This window comes from Brassica rapa, chromosome A04, assembly GCF_000309985.2.
Source record: "Brassica rapa cultivar Chiifu-401-42 chromosome A04, CAAS_Brap_v3.01, whole genome shotgun sequence".
In the NCBI taxonomy this organism is placed as follows: domain Eukaryota; kingdom Viridiplantae; phylum Streptophyta; class Magnoliopsida; order Brassicales; family Brassicaceae; genus Brassica; species Brassica rapa.
In genome coordinates, this window is record NC_024798.2 from 2358909 (window position 1) to 2371266 (window position 12358).

Below are 12358 nucleotides of genomic sequence, written 5' to 3' on the forward strand. Positions count from 1 at the left end.
AGTATTTGCTTTGCTTCGAAAGTTTACGGATATCCGGAAATTTCGGATCGAATCGAAACGAATAACAAATCAAATCAAATTTAACGGATAAAATGTCCAGCCCTAAACGAAAAGGCAAGAATCATTGAGTGTGAGATAAGTCAAACCCTTCCAGAGATGGCACGAAATATGTTGGTTCATTATATATATATTATAGTTTTCATTAAAGTAATCATAAAAATAATTAATAATGTACAATTAATATTTTTCTTCTTTTGTTAAATAAAAGCTACATAATTACCTTAAATGATTATAGCATATATATGACAATTAATGATTTTAATAATAAAAATTTACTAAAAATGTGTATTCTCTATCATTTACGTTTGAGATTTTTTTTTCAAACATTTATGTTTAAAATTATATTATTAATATAAAATAAACAATCATATCAGCCATATAATAAAAATTTATATTTTTATATGTCATAATTTGATTTTTTAAATGACTATAAATAACTAAAACTATTAAACGTCCAACATTAAAAAATTTATAATCAAGGACTCAAAAACTTTATTATAAAAATATAAATGTTTGTAAAACCATATGAGTAAAAATTCTCATTTAATAGATATTCAAAATAACATATATTAAAGTATATACCATATAAAACTACACAAATATTTTAATTTCAAAATTTTCACTGAACAATTCTTGAGAACTTATAATTTTAATTTTGAAATTCGCAGTAAATATTCAATATATTTAAACAATATAAACACATTATTATAATGATTTAAATGTACATATAAAATAAATCATAAAACCATTGATAATAAGTCCCATTTATCCATATTAAAATATATTACTATATCTATGTTAATCATTTAAATTATTTGTATCCATACAAAATACTTCAAAGTGATTATATAAATTTATTTACCATAAAATATTATAAATAAATAAAGTGATTGCTTTGACGTGTTGCCACCAATTAATTATATATATAATAGTTAATTATTTAATAATTATTATAATATATTTTTTGAACCAATTTAATTATATATATAATAGTTAATTATTTTTTAATTATTTAAATGTATTAATTATTGTTAGTATTGTAATAAGTAAATACGTAAAATAAATTATAGTACGTAAAAATATTGTTTATATACAATATTCATTCCACGCACTTAACCTAGTAGTATAGTATAGTAATAAAGAATAAATTAGGTATATAATTCTAAGTATCAAAAAAAACTTCCAATATGGAAAAAGTTGTATAATGTAAAACAGTGAGATGTGCGTGCTTATATATATATATATATATATAAATGATTCCCACGCAAAGCCCCTTCCAAATCAAAAGAGTCAACTTTTTTTTTTTGTATTTGTTGGTTACTAAAAATGGCTACGACAAACCTCATAGCCACAAGCAACGCCGTCAGATTCTTCTCCTCCTTCTCCGGCAAACCAAACTACTTCTTGTCTCGTCGTTTGTCACAGACGACTCATAGATGTAGAGTCCAAACTTCTTGTTGTTATCGTGAGATGCCGTTGAAAGCTGTGAAACCGGTTGTTATGCCTGAGACCAGTGATGGGATCGGAATCGTCCGTTTCTTGAGAGGGAAGAGCTATTTTGTTACAGGTGCAACAGGGTTTCTTGGCAAAGGTCACAAAGGGTTTTAAACCTAAAACAGAGACTTTTCTTCTTGTCCAAGTGAACTGATTTTTTTTTTTACTTGGAACATTATTTGATGCCCAAAAAAACATTATTTGATGCAGTGTTGATTGAGAAACTGTTAAGGGCAAGTCCTGAGATTGGGAAGATTTTTATTCTGTTGAAATCCAAAGATGAAGAATCAGCCAACAAAAGACTCTATGATGAGGTTTCTTGGTTAAACATTTACATTCTCAACTCTCTAGTTTCCTTTCTTATTTCGTTTTTTATATATTTGTATCGCTTGTGTTTCAAAAAAAATATATAAATAAATAAATAAATATATATATATATTATATATTATTTTTGTATCGCTTTAGATCATCAGCTCGGATCTGTTCAGCTTCTGAAGCAAATGCACGGGAGCTCTTATGAAGCTTTCATGAAGAACAAGTTGATTCCAGTAATTGGAGACATTGGAGAGGAGAATCTGGGGATAGATTCCGAAACAGCAGACAAGATAAGTGACGAGATTGATGTCATAATAAATAGTGCTGGACGTACAACTTTTGACGACAGGTGTTTCTTCTTGCTCAGCTAGATTTTTAATCCTTACACTAACAACCAAACTGAAACAGATACGACGCTGCCCTAAGTGTCAATGCTCTTGGCCCTGATAGGCTCTTAAGCTTCGCAAAGGAATGCAAGAAACTGAAACTTTTCCTCCACGTTTCAACTGGTATTGAGTTAGAATATGTTTGGTTAAAAAGAAGTTTAGGAAACTGATGTCATGTTTTGTTATCTAGCTTTTGTGACTGGTAAGAGAGAGGGAACAGTACTAGAGACTCCTCTCTGCATTGGGAAAAACATAACTTCTGAGTTAAAAATCGAAAACGAGGTGAAACTAGCTTCAGAAGCTGCAAGAAAGTTCCATGGCAGTGAAAAATCCAAGAAACTGAAAGAACTTGGTTACGAAAGGTGAAAATCAAAAGGAGATAATTACTTTATGTATCTACTTAGAAGCTGGTCCTGAAATTTTGGAAACTATAAATATTTTAATTTACTTTATGTATGTACTTAATTTCATGGTAGTGAAAGATTAATAAAGCTGAAAGAACTTGGTTATGAAAGGTGACAATCAAAGATAAATAACTTTATGTATCTATAAATCTGAAAGTTTATGTTTGATCTTATGTTGAGAGAACAGAGCTCAAAGCTATGGATGGGAAAAGGCTTACACATTCACAAAAGCCATGGGTGAGTCTATAATTTACAGCAAGCGAGGAGACATGCCTGTAGTAATCATAAGACCTAGTTGTATAGAAAGCTCATACAAGGAGCCTTTCCCTGGCTGGCTCCAAGGAATAAGGTTAATGATTTTCTGACTTAGTAAATTAGCTTTTTGTTTAAATTGACATATTTATTTGGATTTTGTATCAAACAAAATAAAAATAGGATGACTGCTCCATTAATATTGGGAAATGGAAAAGACCAGATTCCTGACTTGTTGGGAGATTATCAATCTTCTTGTGATGTTATACCTGTTGATATGGTTGCTAATGCAATAATATCAGTCATGGCGAAACATAGTTGTGGTAATGTACCAGAGGTCAAAGTTTACAATATTACTTCAACATCTCATGCGCATCCCCTGCGAATGGGCGAGATTATGGACTTCTCTTATCAACATCTGTGTGACTCTCCACTGACTGAGACCACAACAAAAGTCTTGGAGCGTATGAAATTCCACAGTTCCTTAGAGGAGTTCACCTCCTCTGTTTCCAAAGCAATAAGGAAACAAGAAAGAGCGATGAAGAATGGAGAAGAAGAAGCAGAGTCACATACCACATTGAGCATGAAGGGGAAGAAGAAGCTAAAGTATTTTGTGTCCTTAGCAAAAACATATCAGCCTTACATGTTCTTTCAAGCTCGGTAAATAATATTTCACGGGCCTGGTTGATTTATAAGCTTCATATTACTGACGTATAGTAAGTATATATATACCAGGTTTGACGAGACCAATACAAGGAGTCTAAGACATGAGTTGTCAATGGAAGAGAGACAGATGTTTGACTTTGATGGCAGTTGCATTGATTGGGAGCATTACTTTATCAACATTCATCTTCCAGGTCTCAAAAGGGAACTCTTTCGTCAAAGATCCAGTTAAAGAAAGTGATTTAAGAGACAAATTGATGCATCGCATCCTTATCCAGTTATGTGTTGGTGTTTTGATGTGTTCTCCAATTTAAATTGGTTTTGTATTTTCCTTTTGTTCTAGAAAGTGTTGTTTCCTTTTTATTTTAAGTTTATTTACAGCTTCAGAAAATGTTATAAACTGTACAAGAAACCACGAGTCTTTGTTTTACATTCAATATTGTTTTTTGAAAAAAACTTAACTTGAAAAAGAGAACTCAAATCTTTCATATATACAATAATGCAATAAAAATGTTGAAAAAGAAAATAAAATGATGTGGGTTAAACTAAGTTGAATAAAAAAAATGAAACCACCAACAAGGTGTTGGCAACACCACATGACATGTTCCCTTTAGTTAACGTAGTTCTGAGTATTTTTACTTCCTTATAGTTATTTAAAACCCTTTTTATAACAAGTTACTTTATTTTATATTCTTTATAAATCAAATTCATCATTTTATATTATATAAAATAGAAACTTTTTTATTTGGTTACATAATAAAAATAAAATAAAAATATGAAATAAAATAATAGATTAAAATATTGTATTTCTTTTTTAAATATTGTATGTTTTTTTTTTCCAACTTGCAACTTTATTATAATGACGAAGAAATATCCTCATGGAGGATTTGAGTTATTGATACAGGTACATAGAATATAGAGTTGAAAGAAACTTGAGAATTATGAAATTGTTTAGCTAAATGATCTGCAGCTTTATTATCTTCCATTGAAATCCATCTAAATTCTGCATCTTCAAATTTCTCCTTCCACCCTTTGATTTCCAGAATCCAATTATGCATGTGGAAATTCCTCTTGGACGTTGTTAGTAGCTCCTGAACTTGTTTGTTGTCACCTTCAAAAATAACTTTACGGTAACCTTTTGTCCACGTATGTTGCATTGCCATAAGATACAATAGCCTTTAACTTCTCTTCAAAACTGATACTATTATCAGTAAACGTACGGTCTGGTAGATTTGCCCCTCTCCAAAGTGCTTGAGTATACGGGCATTTGAAGAAGAGATGTTCCATATCTTCATCTAACACACAACATCTTCTACACACACTATCTTGAGAGACACGTCTTCGTTTTAGGATTGATCCCACAGGCATTGCCTCTGATAGAATTCTCCATAAAAAATGTTTGAGTTTCGGAGCAGTATTTAACTTCCATAGAGCAGCTTTAATTCCAGTTGATCCTCTTGGTGGTAAAACTTGTTGATCTTGGCTATGCATGCTCAACCAGTAACCTGACTTAACCGTATACATACCATCTTCAGTGTAGTTCCAACCCAGCAAATCTTGTCCTCCATATTGGCTTAACACAATGTGTTTTACTAACTCCACATCCTCTGGTACCATAATTCGCTCTAATAGTTCGACATTCCATTGTCTTGTACCCGGTCGAAATAGTGAATGAACTGTGCGATAGTCATTTACTATATTATCAATACCTCTTGGAGCTCTAGGTGGATGAGTGGGTAGCCAGGCGTCCCTCCAGATTAGAGTCTCTTCACCATTACCAATTTGAACCCTCAATCCTGATTTAAGGAGTTCTTTTCCTTCCATTAGCGATCGCCATATAAATGAGGGTTTATTTCCAACCCTTGCATTGAGAATAGATGTATCCTGATGATATCGACCACGCAGAACTCTTGCAAGTAGACTTGTTGGTGTTTGGCCAATCCTCCATACTTGTTTGGCAAGTAAAGCCAAGTTAAAATTCTTAATATCACGAAAACCTAGCCCACCTTCTTTCTTTGGAACACTCACTCTCTTCCAACTCATCCAGTGCATCGACCGTCTCCCCGTTCCCTTACTCCACCAATATTCAGCAAATAGTTTCTCTATTTCTTCACATACTCCTTTAGGAAGCTTGAAAACATTCATTGGATAAACCGGAATAGCAGATGCTATTGTTTTAAGTAGAATTTCTTTCCCTGCCTCAGATAGATATTTATTTGACCACCCTTTTGTTCTTTTTTTTATCTTCTCCAAGATAAAATTAAATATCTCTTTCTTTTTCCGTCCTATAACTTCTGGTAGACCCAAATACTTGCCACATCCTCCATCGTTATGTATGTTAAGGATTGTGCGGAGTCTTGTCTTCATAGTATCTGAAACTCTGGAGCCAAATGTAATAGCTGATTTAGATAAATTGACCGCTTGTCCAGAAGCCTTTTCATACATTTCTAGTATTCTCTGTATAGTCTTGCATGACCGTGGATGAGCATGGCAGAAGAACAAGGCGTCATCAGCAAACAATAGGTGATTTATAGTTGGCCCATATGTGCTTATCTTCATTCCTTTCAGTTTTGTCTCCGCAGTAGCCCTCAACAGTAAATGGCTTAGTACTTCACTGCAAATGATGAAAAGATAAGGAGAAAGGGGATCACCTTGGCGTATTCCTCTCTGTGGGGTAATGTTTCCTGTTGGAGATCCATTGATCAATGCTGAGAAGCTTACTGTACTGACACACGTCATTATCCATCCGATCCATTTTGCATCAAAACCCATCCCGATCATTGTATCCTCCAAGAATTTCCATTCTAAACGATCATACGCCTTCGAGATATCTGTCTTGACTGCCATGTAAGACTTCGCCCATCTCTTCCTACTCTTTAAAGAGTGCAACATTTCATGAGCAATAATGACATTGTCAATAATGTTTCTACCAGGGATGAAGGCAACTTGGTTCTCAGCTATTATGTCTGGCAGGTGCTGCTTCAATCGGCCAACAAGTATTTTGGAGATGATTTTGTAACTTACATTACAAGGCGATATCGGTTTAAAATCACCCATAGCTCTTGGAACCTCTATCTTCGGAATTAAGCATAAATTGGTTTTATTGATCTGAGGGTCTAGAATACCATTATCAAAGAACTGCTGAACTTCTTGAGTGATCTGATCTTTAATGGTTGGCCAGAATTGTCTGTAAAACGCACCAGTAATGCCATCCGGTCCCGGGGCTTTGTTTGGACCAATACTGAAGACAGCTTTTCTAACTTCCTCTTCTGTAACTGGCCTAGTGAGGTCCTCATTCATCTCCCTTGTGACTCTTCTATTAAAATGGTTAAAAACGCCATCATATGTAAATTCTGCGTCTCTTGTTGTTGTAAATAGATTCCTGAAGTAATCCTCTGCGGCTTGGCCAATAGCCACATCACCTCGTTGCACCATTCCATTCTCATCCTCTATTGCCATTATTCTGTTTCGAGCCACCCTTGTTTTGGTACACGCATAGAAGAATTGTGTATTTCTATCTCCAGACTCCAACCATTGATTTCGACTTTTTAACCTCCAAAATTCATCACTATAAGCTTGTGATAGTTCTTTCCGTATCTGTCGTATCTCATTAGTTGAGTGGCTTCCATAAGACATTGCGAAGTCAAGTTCTTCTTTTAAATGAGCAATGCGGATGACTGCATTAAACGTATGTTTCCTCTTCCACCGGGAAACCGAACCTCTGCAAGCTTTAAGTCTATTCTGAATAGATGTGCCTGATCTCTGCTCCGTCCAAGTAGTTTTAACTTCATCTTGGAAACTCTCCTCTCTGAACATTCGTTTATCATATCTAAACAATTTCACCGGCCGGTTAGTCGTCTGTGAGATTGTTGTCACCAAAGGTCGATGATCAGAAGCTTCAAACGCAAGAAATTCTGTTTGCGCCGTTGGAAACTGAGCTAACCAGTTTGAGTTAGCCATGCTTCTATCAAGGCAGCAACATATGTCATAATTATGTCGCTTCCCATACCAAGAGAATTTATTTCCTGTTGCTTTCAGATCACGAAAGTCACATGTTGCAATCATTCTTCGAAAATCAACAAACGATCTTTCTGGTCGTGCTGGTCCCCCTTGTTTCTCCTCATTACCCCTGATTTCATTAAAGTCACCCATTATCAGCCAAGGCTCTGTCCGTGTAGTAGCCATTCTCTCCAAACGTTCCCATAGTTGATGTCGCATAGAGGGTTCAGGGTAACCATAAACAAATGAGAGATAGTAGAAAACATCATTCATTTCAACAAAGCAGTCTACAAGATTTGGAGATTGAAACAGAACTGAAACAGATACATACTTCTTCCATAACACAGCAATTCCACCACTCATACCTTGTGGTGGAACAGTTACATGACGGTCATAACCTAGATCACAGACCACATCTCGCACATAGTCATCCTTTTGTTTTGTTTCCAGCAGGCATAGTATGTCCGGGAAATACTTCCGTTGTATTTCCTTGAGGCGTCGAACTGTAGGGTCTACACCCAAACCCTGACAGTTCCAAACGGTTGTATTCATGGTGAAACTGGTGGATTAGGGCCCACCGCGCCTCTCACTTGATCAGTTGTTGTGTCATTACCGCTAGATTCACCTCTCTCCAAAGCTGGACATTTGAGGAGACCTTCTTCCATCAACGATGCTTCTGCTTTCCTCTTTCGTGCCTGCTGAGACTTGGATCGTGGGGGAATGGTATCATATAACGCTTGCATTGAACTATCATCTGGTTCCTCCATGATTCTCTTGCCTTGACGTGCATTATCCCCTGCACTGTCTCCTGTGGAGTTAGAGTAGATTGGAACCGGATTGGAAAGCTCACTGGACTCCTGTTCTCCTGAAAACATGTCTCCCAACGGCTCCGCATTGTATTCTTCATCATCTTCCATCACCTGATACTCTACCCCATTGGGTACTTCATTCTCCTCATTGTTGTTCTCCTCATTCATCTCATGGATTTCATGAATCTGAACTCCTTGTTCCGCCAGAGGAACAAGTAGTGGTTCCTCATTATCATCTTCATCATCATCCTCAGAGTCATGATCCATTCCACCATTTTGGATCAAACAACTACCCGAATCATGCGTGAGCATTCCACATACCTCGCAGAAACCCCTTAACCTCTCATAGCGGAATTTGAGGAGAGTGTTGACTCCTGGAGTGAACTGGAAGTTCTTCTGGAACCGAAGTGGGAGATCAACATCCCAATTAACTCTGACACGAGCATACTCCACTCGAACTGCCGTCTCAGCATTGTAATCCACATCCATGTATTGCCCCATCGCGCGTCCTATATGCATGATTACGTCTTGGTTCATGTACTGGAGCGGTATTCCCCGTATCTGGATCCAGAGGGGAATAAAGTTCAACATCAAAGGGTTAAACAGAGGAGACCACCTTTGCATTATGAGCATCCGATCAGCAAACGCCCAGGGACCTCTCCTGAGGACATTCTCCATTGATTCCTCGGATGGAAACACAAACTGGAACCGCCTTCCTTCAACAATTCTTCCATGAACCAACCCTGCATGTCCCCACTGTCGTGGTAAAGCCGCAATGATCGCACGAATGTTTTGACGCCTTGGAATTACAGGACGCCCAATGATGATGAACCGGTTCTCTGCTGCTGCTTGGTTGACCACATCCAGAGGTAGCGCTACTGGTTCATCTTCCACACCCAAATCTAACTCTTGTAAATTGCGGTGAAGGTTATCCGCCATTGTTATCAATCTTCTGTACTTTTGCAATAGAAATTTGCTCAAGATAGTATTGAGTGTGTGAAAGAATCGACTGATTCTATATTGCCATATATAGAGTTCCAGAGAATAACTCCAATACATTAGTGCATCACGATGTGTAGTTGCCATCGTGAGGATAACCGTCGGGGAGTGGGCAATAAACCGTCGTCCGCCGTCGAAAACATCAATAACCGTTACCGAAATAACAGTGCAAAGTCTGAGGAATAACCGTTTCCAAATCGCCTTACTTTCGCCTTCTTTCATCTTTTCCATATCAAAACCTTTATGGAATATCGGAACCTTGGCGAAGTGTTTTATTTTTTTCTCTTATGCTGCGAATCTTAAATAAATATTGTATGTTATAAAATTAAATGTAAATTGAATTATGATGTGGAAAAAAGAAATGATGATTTGGATTAAAAAGCAGGAAAACATTAGATGTTCAAAACAAAATTATTGTATATAGTCTATAAAAGCTTGTCTACGGCTAGGTATGAGCATTCGGGATCCTAATCGGGTTTGGTTTTGTCCAATCGGGTTTCAGTTTTTTGGTTTTATCAAAACCAGCCTCATTCGAGTTATATTAAAGTTTGGTTCGGGTTCGGTCAGGTTTGGATCGGGGTTAGTAAATCTTCAAAAAATCGGTACAAAAGTATTTGATTTGTATCTACTTTGTAACCAAAACATAAGTAAAATAGTTTTTCGGTTTTAAAGTACCTGATTTGTACCTATTTTGTAATAAAAACATAAGTAAAATCGATTCAAAAATAAAAAATGAACATCCAACATGATCATTTAAAATTAAACGAAAGGTAAACATTGTTATTGATAGAAAGAAAACCAAATAAATGAAATCATAAAACAAAAACCAAGTTCTCATGAAATGAGAAACATTATTTAATAAAAACAAAACCAAAATCTAAAAACTTCAAGCTTCAATCGCCACATTCAACCATTTTCCTTCATGTAATAGATAATTATTTTAGATGTTCAATAATATCTTAGTGTATTTTGGATACATATCAGAAATTGAAATCATGTTTGGCACAAGTTATATTTGAGATTTTAAATGTTTCCGGTTCTATTGGATGTCCATTTAGGTTCGGGTTCGGATAATACCCATAACCCGATATACCATAAAACAAGATCCATTCGGAATTTATGTCGGTTCAGATCAGTTTGGATTCATTTTGATTGGATCAGGTTCGGTTTGGTTTTTCGGATTTGGTTTATTTGCCCAGCCCTATCTGCAGCTGTTCCTTGTGGCTTGTTGAAGTCATCTTCAGAGCAATATAGTGAGGTGTGTTTGCTTCCCAAATAAAGTTCGACTGGTTGATGTGAATTTATCTCTCCTTCCTATTTTGCTAGTTCTTCTTTCTTGGGTAATCTATTTGGTTTGATCTAGACTAGCTTTCTGTATGTTCTTAAAACTCTGGTTGTAATGTTTAATGTATTGTCTCCGGAGATTCTGTAAGTCTGCCGGCCAATGCTTCCGGAGGAAAGTTGTTTCATGTCGGCTTAGCTTCTAAGAGTCATCATGACCCGTTAGCTTTGTATCCCACCATGTGTACTACTTTGGTCAGAAATCAATGAATCCTTTGGTTAAAAAAGTCTATAAAAGCTTGGTGTTGCACAGTACTATCTCACCCTTTGTCATCTTCGATTCCTAACCATCTCCAACAAACCTGAATTATTGTGAGAGTTTTCTCGAAGATCTCTTAATCCAATTCATTACATAGCTTCTAGTACTCCATCACAAACTTCTTTACTTGTGTTTCATTAAGTATGTCACCTATCTTTATGAATTTTCAAGTTGATCAATCAACATTTGACTCTAGGATGTGAATCACCTAAATTCCATTTGAACCAGAAAGTGAAGTTACATTTCAAGTTCCTGAGCACAAATTATATTTCCTTAATACAATAATTAAGAATACGGTTATCAACCAAACCGGACTGAAATGTTTAGTTTACGGTTCTGTTTGGTTATGAGGTTTGGTTCAATTCAGCAAGTTAAAAAAAATTGTTTTTAGTTCGGTTTGGTTCAATTCGACAAGGTAAAAAAAGTGTTTTTAGTTCGGTTCGGTAATTAGTTAGTTCGGTTTTAATTTATTTTTACCAAACTATACCAATTTTAACCAAAATACCGAACAAATCTAACTGAACTATCCAAAATCTGAACCAAAATAGCAGAATCTAACCAATTTTTATTTTAAACCAATTTAAGCCAAAATTTAACCTAATTTATAAACTTCACTTACGTCTGGTAGAAAATTTTGAAACAGGACTAACTGACAACCAAACCGAATTAAAATGCTTTGGTTCAAATCAGCGAGATTTAGGCCAACCTGAACTAACTGACCCAAAAACTGAATTAACCGAACCTGCATGCCTAACAATTATCATGATTAATTTAGGGAACAAAACCCCCAGCACTATCATAATATTCCATCAAATTCCATTTCTCTATTTTATCTCCTATTGTATCTTAATTCTATCATCTATAAGAATTTCGTGACAAGTAATTAATAAAGGTCTATTTGAAGTTTAAAAAAAAAACAAAACCCCCAACTTAATAAGATTGGGCATGGGCCTTGGTAGTTCAACAAACATATTTTATGATGATTATATACGAATAAATTTACTAAATTGGTAATTCGATTAGTTTTTTATACTAGTTAATGAATAAAAGCATAACTCGAATACTTAATTAACAAATATATTCTTAATTAATTTGAAAAATATAAACATTTACATATTTTATTTTTCAATTCTAAGTTAATGTTAAAATATTATATAATTTATAAATTATTATTAGTTTATATTTTCAATAATGGTGATACATATAATTTATTGTTATATTTAAAATATCTTACCAAAAATATAAAATTCACAAATGCAATTTGACATGTTACAAAATGAATTAAGACATGTATCATTTTCACAAAGTCAAATCATGTTTAGGGGATAGAATTTGGAATAATTAAAAGTGCTCCATCCATACTCTACTTTCACTTTA

The 12358-nt window shown here is 35.0% G+C and overlaps 2 protein-coding genes across 2 annotated transcripts; one reads left to right on the forward strand and one right to left on the reverse strand.

Annotated features, from left to right (window-relative positions):
* Positions 1-1031: 1031 nt before the first annotated feature.
* Positions 1032-4022, forward strand: LOC103863090 (fatty acyl-CoA reductase 6, chloroplastic). The gene is given in 9 exon segments (XM_009140834.3): positions 1032-1651; positions 1765-1868; positions 2020-2038; positions 2041-2218; positions 2278-2378; positions 2446-2617; positions 2847-3008; positions 3095-3571; positions 3647-4022. Coding segments are annotated over 9 exon segments (1638 nt in total). The 5' UTR covers positions 1032-1386; the 3' UTR covers positions 3807-4022.
* Positions 4023-8062: 4040 nt separating this feature from the next.
* LOC103844426 lies at positions 8063-9646 on the reverse strand. Its single transcript, XM_009121212.3, has one exon. The coding sequence runs from the start codon at positions 9610-9612 to the stop codon at positions 8122-8124; it is 1491 nt and encodes a 496-aa protein (XP_009119460.3). The 5' UTR covers positions 9613-9646; the 3' UTR covers positions 8063-8121.
* Positions 9647-12358: the final 2712 nt, after the last annotated feature.

Excerpts from the sequence above, each read along its gene's own strand:
- LOC103844426 (XM_009121212.3), bottom strand. The coding sequence starts at position 9,612 with ATGGAAAAGATGAAAGAAGGCGAAAGTAAGGCGATTTGGAAACGGTTA.